The sequence below is a fragment of the Antechinus flavipes genome, chromosome 4, assembly GCF_016432865.1.
Source record: "Antechinus flavipes isolate AdamAnt ecotype Samford, QLD, Australia chromosome 4, AdamAnt_v2, whole genome shotgun sequence".
Taxonomy (NCBI): Eukaryota; Metazoa; Chordata; class Mammalia; order Dasyuromorphia; family Dasyuridae; genus Antechinus; species Antechinus flavipes.
Window position 1 is genome coordinate 283,804,989 of NC_067401.1, and position 22,910 is coordinate 283,827,898.

Genomic DNA, 22,910 nt, shown 5'->3' on the forward strand with positions numbered 1-22,910 from the left:
TGAGGAGGGAGGGAGGGAGTACATGGGAGCATGTGAGACCATATGAGAGAGCATGAGAGCATTAAATCATTAAGAATTTTTATACCATAGGGTGAAACAATTCAATAAATTTTGGGGCCCTTAAGAATTCAATAGTTTTAATACCCAAAGGGCTATAAAACTGTGCATACCCTTTGACCCAACAGTGCCACTACTGGATCTGTATCCAAAGAAAAATTATAAAAGAGGGAAAAGGACCCACATGTGTTTGTAATTGCTCTTTTTGTGGTGGCAAAGAACTGGAAAATGAGTAGATACCCATCAATTGGGGAATGGCAGAATAAGTTGTGGTATATGAAAGGAATTGAATATTATTGTCCTATAAAAAATAATGAATAGTCTGCTTTTAGAAAGGCCTAAAAAGATTTACATGAACTGGTGCTAAGCGAAACAAGCAGAACCAGAAATATTTTGTACATAGTTATAGATTATGAAATGTTCAACCACGAAAGACTTGATTCTTCTCAGTGATCCAAGGCAATTCCAAGAAATTTTGGATAGAAAATGTTATCTGCATACAGAAAGAGATCTATGGAGACTAAATGTAAATCAACCCATGCTATATTTCTTTTTTTTGTCTCTCCACTCCCCTCACCCCCCACTCCCCACTCCCATGGTTTTTCCCTTTTGTTTAGATTTTTTTCTCCCAACATGATTTATAAATAAATGTGTTTTTAAAAAGTTAATGTGCATGTGTAACCAAAAAATAATAATAATAAAACAATAAAGGAAAAAAGGGAAAAAAAGAATTTAACAGTTTTTCTTCTACTTGGACTTTCTTTTACACGCACACGCACACGCACACACACACACACACACACACACACACACAAGTTAAAAGATTTAAACAATGATTTTAACACTGGGAGTTTTTCTACTAAACTTTTATATTTTTCCTTCCTTTCCAATCCTTTTCTTTTCTAGTTTCTTTTCCCCCATTTGTTACTTGAGTGAAGAAAAGCACCTGGAAATGTTAAGATACTTCACATTAATAAATTCTCCTCCTTGAATAATCATAATTGGAAGAGAGGATAATGTGTTATATTCCCCTTCTTTTCTGGGCTCTATAGGATGTTTATAAAATACAGACTAAATATAGTACAAGGTAAATATAATCCTTTACCTGTGTAGCAAAGGTACCAATTCCACCTGAAGCTCCCAAAATTAAAATGCTGCAATGCAAAAGAAATTATAATCATCAATAAAACATTCAGGAAAAATATAAGTCAATTAATTAGAAAACTAACAATAATATTTTACTGCTATTGAATCAGATACTCTTACCTCATTAAGTTACTCCCCAACAATTTGATAATTTTGTAAGGAGCACTAACTTAAGATTTTAGGGTTTATTGAACCCTACAAGTTACCAAAAAACACTGCTGATTTTAAAGGACTGATGTAAGTTCAAAAAAAAAACTCAACCTAACTCACAGGTTAGAAGCTGTACTTGTGGCTACCAACTTGAAGGAAAAGGAGCAAAGTTGTATTTGAAAGTTACACACTGGAGGTCCCTAAGATATAGATCAAAAACTACTCAGTAGTTTTTTGGTACTACTATTAATACCAACTTTGAATTAGCTATTTACTCTGAAACAAGAAATATCAGTAGCTGATTTGGATCAAAGAAATTTCTCTTCCAAATATTTTTAGAATGATTTAATTTCAAAGAATTTCAGAATTTTAACGTTGGACCATAGAAATTATCTACTGTTAACCCTCATTGTAGAAGTAAGGAAACTAAGAGAGTCAACTGGCTTGCCATGGTCACACAGCTTTATCACATTTCTATGAAAGAGAAAAACACTAAATCTATCTTACAAATAAATATAAAAACATATTCACATTATATTAAAAACAAAAAAGTCATCACATCTTTGATTCTGTAATCCTAACTAGGCACATACCCAAGAAAACTGAAGAGGAGAAAATCCCACATTACATATTACAAGAATATATATTGTGGCACTTGTAATAACAAAGAACTGAAAGGAAAGTGGGTACCCATTTATAGGGGAGAGGCTAACAAAATGTGGCTTATGAAAGTAATGGAATATTGTAATATGAGCAATTTGGAGAAATTTGGGAAGACTCATAAAACTGACACAAAACAAAATAAGCAGAAGCAGAAAAATTACTAGCATGACCACCACAATAAAGAAAAGGAAAAGAACAATGAAAGACATCAGAGCTTTAATGAATGCAGTGCTCAACTCTGGCTGCAGAGAACTAATAGTGAAGCACAAATGTAAGGGACCACAGGGGCAGAATGAAGCCTAAATTTTTTGATGTGGACGATATTGTACATACTTGTTGAAAGAAAGATTTCTATGGGGAAAGGATGGGTAGTAGGAAGAGTCAATAAAGTGACAATAATGTAGGGAAAAAGAGGATCAACTATATAATTTTAAAATATCCACATAAGGGCAGTTAGGTGGCACAATAGATAGAACACAAGCCTTGAAGTCAAAAGGACTTGAGTTCAAATATGATCTCATATGCTTAATATTTCCTAGCTATTTGACCCTAGGCAAGTCACTTAATTCCAATTGCCTCAGCAAAAACAAAAACAAAAACCACACATATGATAGATTAGGTTCACAGGACAAAATAGTCAATAAGTATAGCAATCTAGTATTTGACAAACCCAAAGACCCCAACTTTTGGGATAAGAATTCACTATTTGACATAAACTGCTGGGAAAACTGGAAACTAGTATGGTAGAAACTAGGCAATGACCCACATTTAACACCATACACCAAGATAAGATGAAAATGGGTTCATGATTTAGACATAAAGAATGAGATTATAAATAAATTAGAAGAACATAGAATAGTTTACTTCTCAGACCTGTGGAGGAGGAAGGAATTTGTGACCAAAGAACTAGAAATCATTACTGATCACAAAATAGAAAATTTTGATTATATCAAGTTAAAAAGCAAACAAAATTAGAAGGAAAGCAACAAAATGGGAAAACATTTTTTACAGTTAAAGGTTCTGATAAAGGCCTCATTTTCAAAATATATAGAGATTGACTCTAATTTATAAGAAATCAAGCCATTCTCCAATTGATCAATGGTCAAAGGATATGAACAGACAATTTTCAGATGAAATTGAAACTATTTCCATTCATATGAAAGTGTTCCAAATCATTATTGATCAGAGAAATGCAGATTAAGACAACTCTGAGATACCACTAAACACCTCTCAGATTGGCTAAAATGATAGGAAAAGATAATGATGAATATTGGAGGGGATGTGGGAAAACTGGGACATTGATATATTATTTGTTGGTGGAATTGTGAAGTGATCCAGCCATTCTGGAGAGCATTTTGCTCAAAAAGTTATCAAACTGTGCCTACTCTTTGATTCAGCAGTGTTACTACTGCTTATACTGCTTTTGGGATATATATAGACTTATATCCCAAAGAGATCTTAAAGGAGGGAAAGGGACCCATGTGTGCAAAAATGTTTGTGGCAGCCCTTTTTGTAGTGGCTAGAAATGGGAAATTGAATGGATGTCCATCAACTAGAGAATGGCTGAGTAAATTTTGGCACATAAATGTAATGGAATATTAATGTTCTGTAAGAAGTGATGAATGATGAATACAGCAGGATGAATACAGAGAGGCTTGGAGAGATTTACGTGATATGAGCAGAACCAGGAGATCATTATATACTTTAACAACAATACTATATGAGGATCAATTCTGATGGAAGTGGCTGTCTTCAGCAATGAGAGGATCCAAATCAGTTCCAATTGATCAGTGATGGACAGAACCAGCTACACCCAGTGAAAGAACACTGGGAAATGAGTGTGGACCACAACATAGCATTTGCACTCTTTCTGTTGTTGTTTGCTTGCATTTTTGTTTTTTTCCCCAGGTTATTTTTACCTTCTTTCTAAATCTGATTTTTCTTGTGCAACAAGATAACTGTATAAATATGTATACATATATTGCATTTAACATATACTTTATAACATGTTTAACAGGTATGGGACTACCTGCCATCTAGGGGAGGGGATGGAGGGAAGGAGGGGAAAAATTGTTACAGAAGCTTTTGCAAGGGTCAATGTTGAAAAATTACCCATGCATATGTTTTGTCAATAAAAAGCTATAATAATAAAAAAGAAATCCACATATGAAAATATTTTAAATACTGGCTAGTTCTTTTCCACAGGAAATGCAATTAAATGAAATTAGTCTGCTTTGTATATCAGACCCATCTCTTTCTTCATTTTATCGCCTAGTCCCTATATACCTTCTGCTCCAACCAATATGGTCTACTCACTATTTCCTAATTACATGCGAATCACAGATTCCTTTTCCCTTTTCCTTTCCTTACCTCAACTAATCAGGAAGTCCTTTCTTTCCTTTGTCTTTAAGGTCATTAGGATTTACTGGACTGGGTACCAAAATATACTGCTGATTTATTTTATAGCTCAACCTAAATCACAGCGTGAGCTGTTAGAAACAGCATTTGCAGCTCCCAGTGTGCTTAAAAGTTACATTCTTTCCCCCCATCATAAATATTAAATTTAAACATAAATTTAAGGTAAATTCTTGAATTCCTAGACTGTGATAAGAAATGACATGGTACTCAAATTTCATAGTATGTAGGTAAGTCATGAAATAAACAGCAACAGGACATCTGATGCTAATGATTCATCACAATATTTTCCTGGAATAGATTAGAAAACCCATTCTACATTTATCCTCACTCTACAAATGATGTAGAGAAAAATTGTTACATATATAAAAAATTATCTTTGAGTGATTATGTTAGGAAGGAAAACCCAGTCTGAAGCTCATTAAAGAAGTTGTTTTATTCTAGTGTTTTGTTTTGTTTTGTTTTTGCTTCCCCAACTACACAGTAAGGAGCACTTTTGGTCCTGCTTTGTTTTTCAGTGGTTAGTAAAAGTAGTGTATTACAGCAGTTTTTAGTAAATGTCTACTGAGGATGGCAACCCAATGCATCAAATCAGCACCCTTTTCTATTTGTATGGGGAAAAGTACTGCTTCTCTTTGGTAAACAATCACTGATCTTTTAAGTCTGCATTTAAAATGAATCCAGTAAAGAGAAATCTTGAAATTAGTTTTCAGTCTTCAAACAGGGACACATGGGTGCAAAGAAACTACCTTATGTGAATGTAATGGATTAATATTGTATTGTGAGAAATGATAAATGGAATGTTCAATGAAATACAGCTAAACTTAACATGAACTGATACAGATTGATGTAAGCCAAATCACAAGAGAACAATCTATACAATGACTATGATAATTTGAATGGAAAGAACAATAACAAGAAAAACCCTGAACATTAGGGAAGAGATGGAAAATGCACATTGTCTTGCTTTTGTGTATATGTGGAGGTTTTATTGGGGGGGACAGCAGAGAAAGAACGTGTTAGAAAGAAACTGATGGATTATGAGTGGTTATGCTGTGGCAAGAACAGAAAATGTCTTGGGCTTTTTTATTTGTTTGTTTTAATCTTTGGACTGAGTAGGGAAAGGGGGATGACGGGAAAGCAAAAAAGCAATAAAACTTAAAAGAAAAAGAAAAGAAACCACCAGACTTGCAGGGAAATTTTTGATCAAGTTAGTTTCAGTTCAATTACTATCCATGATCTTGCATGTCATTTAAATTCATGGAGTCACAGAATTTTAGGACTAGAAGGAGCTTTGGAGATAATTGGGCCTAATCTCCTAATTTTCTGATGAGATCCTTCTGCTTTTCCAGACTACGTTATCATTCTCCTTCAAATGAAAAAGGGCCAACCAGTTCCTGGCCAAAAGATCTCCCTCCAATTGTTCCCACTAGGACTCGGCAAAACCTAACTCCTGCTCAAAGGGCGTGACTCCTCCAGTTTTACCTCAGGCCCTCAGCAAAGCCCGAGCCTCTAATGTGGAGACTTCAGTTCACAATGCAGCCACCTGATGGCGCCCCAAAGTATAAAATGAAGGACAAGCAGGTGAGGTCTAACACAGTGATGCTGTTTAGAGCCAACACAGGAGCCATGCTTTCTGCCCTGGTCCTGGCAACTCCAAGCTGGGAAGGTCATTCAGAACATAGGCTTAAACAAACAAACAAATGCCATGGCTTACTGGGAGCGGATGACAGGAAGGGGGTCCTTTCATGATTCTGAATTACACAATGGAATAGGATAATTACTACTGTTGGACCCTCCGAAACTCTTTTGAGGGAGATAGAAAAGACTGCTGATAGTTCCCAAAAGATCCCTTCAAATGGGTGTTCACTGGCAGAACATGTTGTTTTAATAAGCTTGATGGAAGAACCTATTCAAACCTCATTCATCCAACAAATATTTAAGGAGCTCTTCTGCACTATGTAAAGGACGCTTTCCCAGGTGACATATTTGTTGTGGTACACAGCCTGGATGTGATGAGCACCATGTAACATTACTGAAAATGCAATTAACTATTCAATTCATCAAGAAGCAGGAAATGACTGGTTATTGACATTGCTGTATTTCAGAATCAGCTTCCTGTGTTGTCAAAGCCCTGAATGGTTACAGCCGTCATCAAAGTGAATACAAAACTACAAGAAAGGATGAGAGGACCCTGAGATAATGGCAGCTCCAATTCAGCTAACCAGAGACCAGAAATGATTTATTACAGAAGCAGAGAGAAAACCTTCATAGATCTATGACATGAAGCCAAGGGAGAGGCTAGGATAGAGTAAAGGCTGACTAGCAGAAACAAAAACTGCTGAAAATCTCGGAGTGTGAGGCATGAGAACAGACCCTCAGATTTAGCAATTAAGGTGGTTAAGTAAGCTAATTTGTAACCTTTGAGAAAACAGTTTTAGTAGAGTGGTGGGGTTGGAAGTTATGTTATACTAAGTAGAGGTAGTAAGTGGAAATTATTCTTCCTAAGGGTTTATCAATGCAGGGAACAGAGTGATAGAATTATAGCTGGAAGAAAAAGTAATGTCTTAAAGGTTTTCTCCTTTTATTTCCAGTGAAAATGAACGAGATAATTTAGAGTCCATTTTGCATCAGTTTATGTATTGCCAAGACACAGAGAGAAGGGAGCAGAACTAAAACACTTTATATAAGAATAGCAACAGCATTAAGAAAAATTTTGAAATCCCTAACTCTTATCAATACAATGACCAACCATGTCTCCAGAGGACTGGAAAGGTGAGAGATATCAGATGTAGAAAGAGAGCTACATTCTTGGATAAGGGCTCTGAATGAATTCGTTATGTTTGACTATGTTAATCTGTAAAAAGTTCCCTTTTTATGCATTACTTTCTCTAAGGTTTTTTTTTTAAACTTCAGGTAAGTGTAAGGTAGGGAATTGGCAATGATAATAATAAAAAGATCTACTGAAACATTTTTTAAGAGCTGAGAGGAGAACAGAAGGAAGTTCAGAAGAAGCATAGACAAGCAGGATGGTTTTGAAAGGCATGTGTAGAATTTGTTATATATTTTTAAAAATCAAGCTGTATAAAATGAGGGCTGAGAGCTTCATAGAAAATTAAATATTTATATTCTTCTGTGTAGATGGAAATGCTCTTTTTTTGCTGCTCAAGTTTGGATTTCTAAATATTTTAGATAATTTTAAGACCATCATACAATTATGCCCATTATAATCAGTACCCTGATAGATAGAAGCTCTAGCCAAAAGTACATTTTCCCTTCCTATGACCCTAATTCTAGTGATTCAGAATCAATTTTTTTCCTGAGAAAAAAGTGCTTTCTCTATATCAACTTCCTGTATTCTCTAAGTGCTTGGCACATAATTAAGAACTTAAATGCTTTTTTTCGTTCATTCATTCATTCCCATCTCAGTTCTATTCCTCCATAGCACATATCTGCTTCTGTTTTTCTTTTCCTTTGTGACTTCTGGAATCTTCACTAACTCAGCAACAAGATTCCCTTCATCCTCAGTCTCTTTTGTGACTCATGGAAACTTAACCACCTCAGTACTATTACCCTCTCCCCTCCTCTTTAAGCCTTCCCCTTTGATTCCCTATCACAGAGTCAGAAAGAACTGGTCCATCTTTGCTCTCCATTGTCACCTTCAAACCTTCCTTCTGCCACTTTTACTGAGAAACCTCTGTTTTTGTTAGGTTCCCATAGGATTACAGCTTAAGGGATGGAAAAGGAATTGAGGGGCCATCTAGTCTGACTCTTTCATTTTATAGAAGAGAAAACTGGCTCAACAGAGATTAAGTAACTTGCCCAAGATCAACTGATGAGGTAGAATTTAAACTTGGGTCTTTTCATTCTACACCCAATATCCTTTCCAATATACCACATTGTATTCCATCCATATCTATCACCTGTTCTGGATCTTTGTTGCTCTGATGTGCCAGCTTCCAGGCCATTTTCCCTGCTTGTGCAAACAATTCTCACCCCTTAGCTCACCACCTTGACTACCACAATCCCTGACTGGAACTGCAAGAGAGAGAGAGAAAAAAACACACACACACACACACAGATAGAGACACATAGAGATGCAGATATATAGAAACAAATATAAAGCTATACAGACACATATAGGTAAACAAAGATAAATATAGACATAGATATAAAGATATATATATTATAGATACAGACATAGAAATATACAGACATAAATAGACAAAGTTATAGATACAGATACAAAGATATAGACACATAGATATAGATATAAAGATATAGAGATATATATACATATCCCTGACACCCCATATCAATAATCTTTTCAATTCCAAAAATAATTACTAAAAACTAAAGGATACTTTAAGGTTTACAAGGAGCTTTACACATATTTACTCATTTGTTCCTCAAGACAACTCTGTAAAGTAGAGGATTTTATTATTTCTATTTTGTAGATGAAGAAATTGAGGTTGAGGGCAATTAAGTGCTTTTTCTAGGGTCATACAGCTAGAAAGTGACTCACAAGAGTTGAACTCCAGTCTGATCCCAAGACCAATACTCTCCACTCTACCATCTGGCTATCCAGAAGGATGGTGACACCTCAGAAATCCCCATTATCCATAACTATGGCATCTCCCAAAATCCTATTCAGAAGATGTGTCAGGTCACAATTTCTTTTCCTTTCATCCAACCCCTTCATCTAACTACCACTGCCTCTAACCCCTCTCTATCTTCCTATCCTTCCTTCTGTCATCTCTGCTCTGGTCTTGGTCTCCTATTTACACAGGATTGACACTATAGTTGACATCATAGGGTCCTCTGACTTCCCTGCCCTGCTGTCATACATACTATACCAATCCTCAACTATAGACTACCAGCTGGGCACTGATAGAGAAAAAGACACTTTTACCTAAAGTCTTCTAGTCTTTTAGTGTCAAAAAACTAAAAATGGGAGCTACTTAAGAATCTCTATGGGGGGAGAGGGAGGCAGCTAGATGACAAAGTGAAATCAGGAGGACCTGAGTTCAAATCTGACCTCAGATACTTAAAACACTTCTCTTAGCTATGTGACCTGGGGAAGTCACTTAACCCCAATTGCCTCAGCCAAAAAAAAAAAAAAAAAAAATCTCTATGGGCCACATTTTGACTTTGAAAATTACATATTATATTATCTATACTTTATAATATTTTCATCTATTTTGTTGACTATTTCTCAATTACATTTTAATCTGGTTCAGGTTGCACTCAGGAGTCTTGTTTGGTACTTCTCTTCTAGAAGATATCTTACACAAGAGTCCAAAGAATTCCCTATTCAAAAGATCAACAAACAAGCATTTATTATACACATGATGTGCCAGGCCCTGTACTAAGTACTATTAATGTCAAGGTTTTCAGAGGCTCAGAGTTGGAAGGGACCTCAGAAGTTATTCATTACAACCGGTACCTGAACAGGCACTCTCTCTATAATCTACGTCTTTGCGTGAAGACCTCTAATGAGAGGGAACCCACTATAACTGTATTTAGCTTCTACTTCACATGGCTGCATCTTTTCTACAAGAATAGCATGGTCAAATGCTTTGGACCAAATCAAGGAAACAGCATCTAAAGCATTCCCATAATCTATTTGTCTCATGATCCTGACAAAAAGGAAATTAGATTAGTCTGGCAAGACCTGTTCTTGATGGAGTCATATTGGCTGTTTGTGATCACAGATTCCTTTTTTATAGATTCACCAGCCATGCCTTTAATAATACATTATAAGAATCTGCCAGGAATTGAAGCAAAAGCTCATTGGCCCATAGCTTACAGATTCTACCTCTTCTCTGTTTTGAAAACCAGGACATGTCCTTTTTTCTGGCTCTATTATACTCCTCCCAATGTTCTCTAGGATAGAGTGATAGCCTTAGCACTATCTCCAAATGATGCTATTTATAGGTGCTGCTGCACTAATTGTACCCGACTTCAAAACAACAGAGCCTTTTAGGTGAAATGAGAACAGAAGCAGAAAACTAGTCTTACTATCTTTACTGGAAAAAGAAAGGAAATTTTAAAAAACATTGCCCAGACTACAACAGATGCTACTATATATATATATATATATACAGAGAGAGAGAGAGAGAGAGAGAGAGAGAGAGAGAGAGAAAGTATATAAACATACAATGTACACGCATACATATATATTTTAATCAATTTTGTACAGCAAACATACAGTCTATATATACACATGTATACATAATGTGTATGCATAGTTCTAAGTTATAGATAAGTTTCAATTTATGTGAATGGAACTAGTTCCCACACCAGGAAATCCCCACATCAACAAAACTGGAAGTTTTTTGCATATTCATCCATTCATACACATCCATCTACTGATTCGTCTATATAATCAAAACAGATACTGTAAATGGACAATGAACTGAGCCCAGAGTTAAATAAAAAGTCACTGGACTATGTGACATTTGCCAAATTATACAGTATTTTACAATGATCTCAAGATGCTCATTAATGTAAAAGTCATCTCTTTAATGTCAACATTATCCAAGTGATGCTATGTGGTTGCAACTCACTGAAACGCCATGACCTTGTAAGATCACTGCCAAAGGTTTCATTGCCAAAAGCAATGGAAAGATGCTTTGCTGGCAGCAGCATGTTACTGATGACTTAAATACCTTAGAAGTAATGTAAAAGACATTATGGATGACACGGAGATATGAAGAATGAAGATCACTGACCACATAGCAATAGTGAAACCTCAGGGATCAACAGTTCAGATGCTAGTGTAGCACTTCTTAGTCATTAAAAGAAATAGGTCACTGATATATTCTGTGAACCCCACCATGGAGAATTTATGGAAAAACAGAAACGCAGAGATATTGTGATTTGCATAAGTGAAAGGATCATCTACATTAGCAAAAACAAGGAAATGCACTCATCAACATAGCTTTCTACTGGGTGAAGATTTAAGCTTGGGCCTGCCACCTCCTAGCTGCGTGATGCTTAAATAATTACCTAGAATTTTCTGGGCGGTTTCTTTATCTATAAAATTAGAGGACTGGATTAGGTGATTCTATGATTTAATAAACTAATGAAAAATCTATATCAGATGAGAAATAGAGATCAAAGCCTGAATTTGGGTGTTCTTTTATTTCTGATTTTTTTTTCTCTCTAGCTACTTTAGATATTAAATCAATTTTGGTTTTCTTTCCCATTATGACTTCACCTGTTATTTAGTTCTTACATGCCACTTATTCTCTAAAGTACTTTGTGATTATTTGTTCATGGCTACTTACAACCCTAAAAGAGATCATCACCTTACCCCATTTTGCCAAGTAACATGGGTGTATACACTTAGTCAACAGGAGATTAGGAATATGATTTCTGAAGCCTCAAGCTTTTGCATAGCACTAAAACATTACAGCCAAATACGATGGCTGGGAGCTAATATGACATAAGAGAAAGAACACTAGAGTTAGGAGACCTCACTTATATCTTAGTTCCAACACTTAGGTGGCTGTGTCACCTTTGGTAGTCATTTAATCTCTCTGAGCCAGTTTTCTCATCCATAAATTGAGGAATTTGTATGACCTATGAAAGTAAGCAGTTCAGGAGGATGCTATATACACAAAAAACAATGTAATGTAAATACAAAATAATGTAAATAGAACATTAAATTGAAGCTCAACACTGAGTAAAAATACTGACCAATGTTAGTCCTGGACAAAGAGATAAGGAAGCACTCTTATTAGAGGTTGGGAAAGTAAGGAACAAAATGTTGCTTATACAGTCACAGAGATTCAGTAACTGTTGCTGGTTTTTCTTGAGCGGTTTTTTTGTGGGTTTTTTTTTTTTTTTTTTTTGGAGGGAAGGAGAGGGGGTTGGGAACAGGTAATACCCAGGAGAATATAATTTGCTTCAAGGCAATGGTCATCTCATTTTTGCTTTTGTATTCTCAGAAGCAGCATGGCCCAAAAGTTAGAGAGCTGGCTTCAAAGACCTAGGTTCAAGTCTTACCTTTGACTTTCACATGCTACAGTACCTCCAGGCAAATCATTTAAACTCTCAGTGCTCTCTGAAGCTCTTTAGAACTCAATTTGCAGAGAATATACCTACCTGCATTGGTAATAATAGCTAAAAATGACAGCTAACATTTACATAGCACTAATTATATTTAAATACTATTCAACTGTTGTTTCATTTGATTCTCAAACAATCCTAAAATGCAGACCTTATTATCTCCATTTTATAAATAAGGAAACTGAGTCAAGTAGAGGTTATGTGAACTGCCAGGGTCACACTGCTAGTAAGTGTCTAAGACTGGATTTGAATTCAGATCCAGAGCTCTACCCACTAGCTAAGTTTCCTCATGTGATCCTAGTTACTTAATATCTGACCTATAGTAGGTAGGTCACTGACTGACAGCTGAAAATGGCTGGTATGTAAAAATAAAGAACATCAATGAATCATTTTAAATAAAAGAAAACAATAAAGAGACTCCTCTCCCCCAGTCTTCAACTCCAGAAGGGGAAGTTGCACAGGAAGATTTCTGAGGTCCCTTTCAACTATGAATCTGTGGAAAGAAGTTGGCATTCTTTGATACAGCTGAGCCTATACGTGTGTTCTCAAGTCTCTTTAAAAGAGACACGTTTCACCTTCATGATTTTCCCCAGCCACCCCACCTGTACATGAAAGCCATAAAATAATTTTATATTCTGTCATGAATACATTTTTTGGTACAAATGCCAATCTACTAAATCCTAAAGGCTTCTGTGGAGCTCAGTAACAAAAGATGCCTCAAGACTTCAAGCTACACCCACCAGAGAAACAAAGAAAATCTCAGAAAAGGGAGAAAGCTAGAAAAGTCTACTCTCTTGTTTTTAGTCCATCTCTCAGCATGAAAATAGATGAAAGGAAACAAATTGCAGGGAAGTCATAAATGATTTATAAATGGGCTAACAATCCTATAATCAAATGAGAGCAAACTAAAAAAACAAAAAACAAAAACCCAACAAAACAAAACATGTGCCTGAGAAGGCATGTTTTACTGGGGCAAAGAACCTAACACTCTTGTACACATATAAATAAAAGTGCTGCCTTTTAGCCAGGGCCCTGAGCACAGAAACAGAATCAGCCATGATTCTTTCTTGGGCCAACCTTCTCTGATTTTTATGTCATAAAGTCTATTCCTAAGAATGAAAATATGAAAATTCTCTAAATTCACTATTTTCAAGGGTTTAAAATAAGTTAAATCTTGCAATATGAAGAGTCCAATCTCTAGTGCTTCCAGCAGACAAAGCTAAGGCATAGCTTTCCTATCACGAAACAAATTTTAGGCAGGACAAGAAAAATCTAAAAGCTTTATGACATAACCAATAATAAACAAATTGTATCAGATCTTTCCCAGATCCAAGAAGAAAACTTAGGTGTGAAAACTTATTTTTAAAAATCTTATTAATACTGAATATTAATACTGAATACCACCTTATCTATGTATTTCTACTGAATAAGTCATGAAGAATAATGGATGGGCTGCTGTCTGATATTAAAAAAAAAAAACTTACTTGAGGGTTTCTGTGAATATCAAAATGTGAGGACAAAAATGACATGATATCATCAGAACATAGAGATTAAATTTTTCCTCCAATTCAATGAACCTCAGTTCTTACATACATATAACCATTTTAATAAAAGCAAGGAACTAGCAGGAAGAGAGAAATAAACTCCATTGTTAATCTGGAAAGCTTTGCCTTAACAAAAAGTACATTGTTTTCACAATTCCCCTCCACATCCCTCAAAGAAACCTAAAAACAAGATAACTAACATGCCTAGAGTCACACAGCTAGTTATTAGATAGTAAGATATGAAGCAAAGAGTGTGGAACTTGGGAATCTGGGGGAAATTAGGTTAAAATCCCAGTTCTGATATTTAGTAATTATGTGACCCTGGGATAATTCATTTAACCATGATAATAAGCCTGTTTCTTCAGCTAAATGGGCTGTAAAATGGGGCTAACAATACTTGCATTAATTGCCTCACAGGGTTGTTGTACCATCCACAGAAAGTACTTGGTAAGTGCTAGTAAAGTGTTAGTTATTAATATTAATAATTTAAACTGGAAACAAATGAAGTCTCCTAATCCCTTATGTATCGTGTCTAAAACATTCTAAAATTCTACATGAACACACATGGAATTAGAGCAAAGGAGGACAAGGTCTTTTTCCCATAGGTATATTTGTCTAATCCAATTCCAAAGTGTGCCTGGGGAGATCAAAAAAACCCACCTCATTAATCATGGTGAACTCAATCAGTGCTACTCACTGACCACAGTGCAGATGTCTGTCTTATATTTGTTTTGTTTATTCGTTTGTTTGGGGGGAGGGCAAGGGGGAGAGACAGGATAGAGGGGAGAAGGCAGCAAATGGGCTTAATATCTTCTGGATTAAGTAAGTCATAAAAAAAAAAAAAACCCTATAAATTTCACTAGATATCACCTTATGGGGTATTTGAGCTAGAAAAGACCTCAGATCATTTAGTTCAAGGTCTGAAATAGTCTTAGATGAGTCTAATAAAAAATCAGACACTGAAACGTTAAAAAAAAAAAAAAAGTCAAAATATAAATTTTTAAAATAACATAATAAATAAAAATAAATCTTTTAAAAAGCCATTCAGCAGCTTTTGCTATGGTTTTCATGAGAGAGAAATACAAACTAATATGATATAATCAGATGATTGCATTGTGAATAAGACTAGGATAGTAGAGGAATTTTGTCTAGTGAAAGTCCCTGCTCATCTCTCCAAACTCAAAAGAAATCAAGCCTTTAGGAAATGACATGCATTTGATGTTGTCCATGTGTCTCTCATATGCAAAAGTTGTATTCATAGGTAGCTGTTGCATTTCCTCTTCCCCTTTGGTTAATTTCAGTGTCACGGATCAAGAGGCCATGCAGTCCAACATCGGAGACTGGAATTGTCTGAAGAGGGATTTGAACCCAGGTCTATGTTCTACCTCATGCTGTCTTTTATTTCCCTTTCTTCTTCCCTATTCTTCCTAAAGCTACTGCTATTTTTCTTCCAAGCCTCTGCTGTTTATGCTTCCCCAGTAGGCCAGCAGTTGCAGCTGCAGCAGAGGTGCTATCCTGATACTGTGAGGAAATTACAAAGCAGGTGTTTCTCAGAAATATAAAGTAGTTTTTCTTCAGTCCTTTGAGTATCCATAGATGCTACTATTATCACCTATGTGAACTCCTGTCTTTTCCAAGGGTATCTAATGAGGGGTTGGAGGGGGTGGGGGAGGGGAGAAGCTTATAGTAGGGATACCTTATTCAGTTTCTAATTTTTAATACTAAAAATAAAAAGACTGAGAAAATATCACAAGGAATGTATACTTGCTTGGGGAAAGCAGGAAAGGAAAGAAGTTTGAGAATTTTGTGTTTCATGGTGAGTCACATAAGGAAAGAAACTGGTCAAGTAATTTTGAATGCTGCTTTTGTGCACCTGGGTTTTCTCCTGTGTAAAGGAAGGATAATACTTGTCCCATCTACCACCCAGGATTGTTATGAGGAAACTCATTTGTAAATCTTAGTCTTGTATAAAAAAGTACAGGGCTGAAAGCCATGAAGACTTGTCTTCAAATCCAGCTTTTAACCTCTCTATGGTTCAGGCCCAAATCCCTAAAACTTAATTAAGTCAGAGATGGGTTTTGCTTTGCATTAATGGAGGGAGTTTCCACTTCAGGAATTCTTTAAGAGATAAAAGTACAGATTATAATTCTTATTAACAAATGCTGAATGTTTAAATTTTCCTCATCTACAAGGCATTAGACAGCATATCTAATGCTGGGAACCCCTCCTGCTCTAAAATCCTGATTGCTATGAAACACTGTTGGAAACAATGGTGGTAGAAGAAAGAAAAATTAGCAAGTCAATCCCTGGAACTCTCAGGAAAAAAATGAATGGTGTGGAAAAATGTCTCCAAGGTTTACTGTAACAAGAGTTCCAGCCCCTTGTGATTTCTCATTCTTCACTTTTTAAACATTTTTCACTGCCCTTATTAATTCTATACTGATAGCATGAGCTCCCCAACATACTGAAATCCCTACCACAAACCATTCTTACTTTTTGGTCAGAGGAAAGACGTTGGGGCTATAGAAAAGTCAAAGGAAAGGTGTATGGAGGATATATTCTTGGAATGTCCCAAAGTATAATTCTAAATATATTTTTTAAGAAAAACATTAGCCCAATGGGTAGTTCCCGCAGTAATACTGCACATAATACTATTCTTCAAAAAACCTTTGATTTCTCTTATATTCACTAGAATGGAAAAATTGGCCAAAATATTAAAGTGAAAACAAAAAAGATCCAACACTGGCAGAGCTGTGGGTAAACTGGGCACTCAATCTAATCAACTCTCATCATTCACGGTAGTTACATGCTATAAAATCACCACGGATAGTGAATTAGCCAACACTAAAACTCTACTCCTGGAAGAAATACCAAGTTAGGCTTCTGTGAGCTTCTGGTCATGGCATTTACTTTAGCACTTTCCAGAGAGACCTCCATAGGGATCGCAGACTTTTCTCTTCCTTTTTCTGGACATACTGTATTGTAGGATTATTAATACTGAACTCCTGGGTCAACACTATTATAACTCATGCCTGAATGAAGCTTACTTAACCCATGAATTTTCTCCAGAAGGCAGATCACAGCTTTCTTGTGCTCAGAAACATAAGATAGTACTTCAGCACTTCACTTTGAGGGGCCATTTTATACAGCATAATCATCAACAAGAAGTACAAAAATATGAAAAACATGGAACTAAATTAACTAAATAAATTGCCTTCATATTGATGAAAAATATCTTCTTATTGTTTACAACAGAATGGCAAAACCAAGCAAGGCAGAGAATTACTTTATTCAATCTTAGCAGGAAATATGGGCATTAGATTTTTGTTGTTGTTGCTCTGCACATGTCCATAAATAACTGCAAAAGCATCACAAGGACTGATTTGGGGACTACAAAATTTTTTTGGCAAGTAGAAACAAATTTACAAATACAGAATTCACTAATAATATGGATCAACTCTATATTACTAGTGGAATTTTACAGTGGTGTAAATATTTTGGAAAGCAATATGGCGAGATATAACATCACAGAAGTGATCATACCTTTTGAATTATCAAACACATAACCCTATTTGTACTCAAATACTAATAGCTGTTTTATTTGTAATGGCAAAATATTAGAAACAACCTCTATATTTAGTGATAGAATACATTTTTATCATGATCTGTTAATGTAATGCTATATTATGATGTCACATTTAAGCAAGATACCAAAAAAAAATGGGAAGGGCTAATACTAGGTGATAAAATCAGCAGTACTAGAACTATACAAGAATTGATTACAATTTAAAAATGTTTTTTAGGGGCAGCTAGGTGGTACAGTGGGTGGAGCACCAGCCTTGGAGTCAGGAGGACCTAAGTTCAAATTTAATCTCAGATATTTAACATGTCTTAGCTGTGTGACCCTGGGCAAGTCACTTAACCCCAACTGCCTCAGCAAAAAAAAAAAAAAGTTGCTTTAAAATGTTTTTTAAACAGAAGAATGGAAACAATGTCAAAGGTAGTTGTTGGAAAGAACCTCAGATAGAATCTGAACAGGACTGCCAACTGTGCTAGGAATTCTGCTATGTGCTACAGCAAAATATTTTTGCTTCTCTTAGTTATAAGTACTACTACTACTATTACTACTACTACTACTACTACTACTACATCTCCACCACATATATACACACATATAGTATATAATAAGAATAGTAAAATATATCATATATGTGTAAGATTTATTCCTCATTCTATACATAATAGAAATAAATTGCAAAGATCTGTGACCACTCCCTCCAGTAATGCAACTCACCACCTTTTCATACCATAGTAGACCGATTCTAAGAGCTGCTCTGATTTAAGACATTTGTAACTGAGTAGTCAAGCCTCTGATAATGAAATTTTTCAATCTTAGTTGTAAGACCACAGAAATCCAGACCAAAGCCAGGCTTAAAATTGGAACTTTTTCAGCTTGGCAGAACCTGCCAGAGGTTTCAGCTATACAGAACAGAAGGATAAAATACTTGACTTAAAGTCGAAAGATATGGCTTCCACTCTGCTTCTTATAAGTCACAGAACCAGAAATATGTCATTTGAAAGCCTCCCTCTTTTCAGGGGCAAAACAGGGATAATAATATATGACTGATCTCACAGGGGTTTTGCTGGGAAAATCCTTCGTAAACCTTCAATCAATGAATCAACAAGTATTTGTTAAGTGATTACTATGTGCTGGGCACTAAGGATACAAAGACAAGATGAGGGTAACAGCTATGACCAGCAAAAAGTAAACAGACCTGAGAGATGTTGCGGAGGTACAAAGGCCAACATCTGGCAGCTAACAAGTGACGGGGGAGGCCTGGATGATTGGAAGAATGGTGTTCAACAGAAATCAGCACTATTTTGGACTAATATTTGAAGAACCTAGATCCTTATCCACACTACAAAGAGGCTAATCATCAGAGCAGGTCTTTTGTACAACACAAACACTTATGGGAAAATATTTTTTTATTTTCCAAAGAGCCAACTCAGAAATATATTTTTGAAACACATTTTTTTGTAAATAGGAGCCTGCCTGCAAATGTTCCAAATGTCAATGGACCTACTCTGCATAAGTCAGTAGTTAGCTCTCTAATGGAATGATGCTACTGAAACACTCACTGGGGGAATGCATGGGGGAGGAACAAGGTCCAAAAGCCAAGAAGGTATCTGGGTTCCTACCGTTTTCCACTACAGTTCTTGTCATTCAGCCCACCAACCTCGCTCAGAGCAGACCAGGCTGTGAGAGCAACATAAGGCAAGGAAGCAGCTTCAGTGTGAGTGAGAGACTTGGGCTTAAGAGATACCTACACATGAAGATAAAAATGTCAGGAACAAGCAATTACTTATGTGTTCACACCAAAATAAATTAAATAAGCTTACTTTTAAGCTTATTTATTCATTTATAGAGAACTCCTATGAGTTGAATAATGAGGGAAATTCCTCTATTAATGCAAGTCAGCACTTTCTCTACAAATGATAATTTTAAAGAAGTAAAAAGTCACACAGTCAAGATGTGTTTGAGGCAGGACTTGAGGCTTCCCCAACTCCAAAAGCAAAGCTACTCAAATTGTCATGTATGATTATATAGCCTTTGTCAATGAAAGTTTAATTAAAGAGGTCTTTCAAAAACAAATGAGTGGATCTGCCTCATATAGGTTCCATGAGACACCAAAGATCACTTTATTCCTTACCAAACTATCCATTCATTTAGGTGACAAACAAAAGATTTTTTCTCTTCCTCTCCCAGATATTCTGCCCTCCCTAAGCCCTTTCCTTTTCAATATTTGGCCTCCTGGTTTCCAAGAATGGACAACTAAATAGTCTCTTATTTCTCATGGAAACCAGGGAAATTTTTTGAGCTCTATTCTAAATTCCTATCTTCTGAAGTCAGAAGAGCCTACAAATACAGAATTCTGCTTCTGCCTTACAAAAGTTCCTTTCCACTTCCCTCCAGATGACTGCCCCCAAAGTATGGACCAGGTCTGAAGCCAGTCAATGTTTCCCAATACACATGTTTTCATGTTGTCATAATTTACTCTGATTTCATGAAATAATTCTTCATATAATTACCTCATTTGCACTGGCTACGACAAATTCTGATAGAGTGCCCTGTTTCCATGGAGGAATTGCTGCCCATACCTTAAAAAAAAAAATCCATATATAAATATAAATATTTTAAAATAAATTTCTGTTCTGATGTAAAGCTAAGAGAGCTCTCTTTCTCTCCAAAAGTACACATCAATAGAATACTGATGTATACTATAATCAAAATTATTTTCAAGTGGGAGTCAATCTACAACTCAATATGCACCACACTAGAGCCTGGTGCCAGAACATCCCCCTGTATTTGTTTTTTCACCAAAGAACAAACTTTAAAAAAAATTAAGTAAACAGTCTGAATTGTGCTAAAGTAGTTAGTTGAGAAAAGCTGAAAGTAAATAAAACCCAGCTGGCTTGAAATGTTCATTAGTAAAAGAAAACTCCTAATGAAACTGTAGTGTTAAAAACAAGAAGCATATAACTCTGGGAATTTATATTCATAAATAAGCTATGTCAGACTTTTAGCGATTTTAAAGGTGAAAACCTACTGGATAAGAAGTTATCATTTGAGAGCTTCTGAAATAAAATAATAGCCCCAAATGTTAATTCTTCTATATAAACCAATCTTCCAGATAATCTCTCCTATTCCCTCCCCCAAAGGTATGATTTTAAGAAAATCCAATAATCAAATTATTGGATGGTAAGCTCCTTGAGGGCAAGAATCCAATCTAAGAATTCCAGACAACATTATGCTGAAAGAAACTTAAGAGCTTTTCTAATCTGATTGATGTAGAAACAAGTCTAAAGAAGTCACATGATTTATCGGTCTCAAGGTTAGTCTATGGCAAAGGCAAAGGTCTCCTCATTCCTAAATTTGATGGATATTCTTTCTATTAGTCCACAGCACATTTCCCAAGGAATGAACGCTGCTGAATGAAATTATTTTAGAATTTTAAAACTCTCCCATGGAAAGCCCCAGGAAACACTAAGCAAAAAGGTGAGGTCAGGAAGTAACTTGAGTAAAATAAGTCATCAACCAGACACTCTCACTGATGATTGTTTTAGAATGAAGTCACCCAAAAAGAATTTCAAGCTATTAAAAAAGAAAATAGGTAAAGCAGGTAACAGGCAGGATTATTATTAGTATTAGTTTACATCACCTGATCTCCAGGTTTGAAATAAGTGACAGAAAGCCCACATTCCATCACTACGCCAGAGACATCCCGGCCCAGGGTCAAAGGAAATTCTTGCCCAATGTCTTTCAGAATCAGTGGATCTCGTTTCATATTTAAAGCTCTTGCTCCATATCCACCTATAAAACATAATTTATAAAATTTTCCTCTGTTCATGAAAAGAACAAGTTTAAACAAGTTAAAAAATAACACAGAAGCATAAAATAGAAACAAATGAACTTTAGCTTCTTTGGATTACATGAGATATGATGAAGTAAAATGGATTCTGAGAATATTAAAGCAAAAAATAATTTTTCAGTCCCTATATCTTTGTTTTAAGGAAGAGGAAATTAAGACTCACAGGGATAAAAGTGCTTGTAAATTAGCAAACTTGTGACAGTGATGGGGTACAATAAGTAACAAAGGTGGGAAGTTCAGGAAGAATTGACAGGCACAAGCCATGTACTTATGGCTCTAAGTTCTCTAGCTGTTGACAAAGGGAAAGACCCATTTGATAGGAAAGTACTCAAAGCAAGATACACTAGCTCAACTGATGATTAAGGAATGTTGGTGTTGACATCCATACCTAGATCTCTTGATTGTATACAGTAGCTGTGGGGGTCCCTTTAAGAAGGCTCTTTTGCTAAGGGTATAATCCTGTCAATATAAGAACTTCAATAAAGGCCCATTTAGTGACAAAGTAATCTTGTCAGCACTCCTCCTAGGCCCCACCTGAACACTAGCTGCTATCAGAGACCTTTTTTTGAGAGTCTATTTACTCCATAAGCAGGGCTGGAACTGGATCCTCAGTCTGACTGGCAGGTCCTGAGAAGCCACAGTACCTCCAGTCTGGAAGAGATCCATGGGGAAGCCCACCTATATGGTGGATGTGGTGGGCAAAGAGAAACAAAAATAACTGATAAAAATTGTTCCCTGGGGCAAGCACGAAGAAGGCTCACACAGGAGAAATCCAACTTGTGTCAAGTCCCTGAGGATAAATTTCCTCTACACCTTTATGGCCCATCCCATGGCCACTGCCCTCCTTTGGGTCTATCCAAATATATCTATATTTGGGACTACTGGCACTTAGTCCTCTCCCATGCCACGTGGTCTCTCCTAAAGTCTTGGGGGTCTCTGCTGACCCACCTCTCCTTACATATAGCTAACTACTGGGGCACTCAGTCCCTTTCAGGATTTAGCCTACCAGCTTATGCCTTGACCTCATGAGATGCTTCCTTTCTAATGGAGAACTCAACAACTTGTCCTTCATGTCTCCCACTCTATTTCATAATTACCATTCCTGTTGCCTATTTTTTTTGCCAAAGAGAATGGCCATTGTGAATTCTTCACATGATCCGATCCTGTCAATTGGTGCCTACCGTCATTGGGTGTATTATATCAGCCACATCAATCAGAATACTCCATTTTAAGATAGATGGAGGGATGAGAGGAAGGAAAGGAGGTAAAGAAGGAAAGACACTAAATATAAACTTGTATTATTGCATTCAAAGTAGTCACCTTGGGAAACAACATTCTTTTGGTTCTTTCCTTTTGAAAATGACATATTTAAGTCATATTCTTTTGGCTATTTTTAAAGATGAAAAATCTTTGCTTTTAAAAAAAGCAT

The 22,910-nt window shown here is 36.0% G+C and overlaps 1 protein-coding gene across 3 annotated transcripts in view; it reads right to left on the reverse strand.

Annotated features, from left to right (window-relative positions):
- Window positions 1-22,910, reverse strand: part of RTN4IP1 (reticulon 4 interacting protein 1) — a 62,973-nt gene that overhangs the window by 32,126 nt on the left and 7,937 nt on the right. For all 3 annotated transcript variants that reach the window (XM_051997467.1, XM_051997466.1, XM_051997468.1), the window contains 4 exons: window positions 21,272-21,423; window positions 20,142-20,210; window positions 19,251-19,375; window positions 1,163-1,211 (listed from right to left, as the gene is read on the reverse strand). In XM_051997467.1, the coding sequence (XP_051853427.1) occupies window positions 1,163-1,211; window positions 19,251-19,375; window positions 20,142-20,210; window positions 21,272-21,423 (395 nt within the window). The remainder of the gene's footprint in view (window positions 1-1,162; window positions 1,212-19,250; window positions 19,376-20,141; window positions 20,211-21,271; window positions 21,424-22,910) is intronic.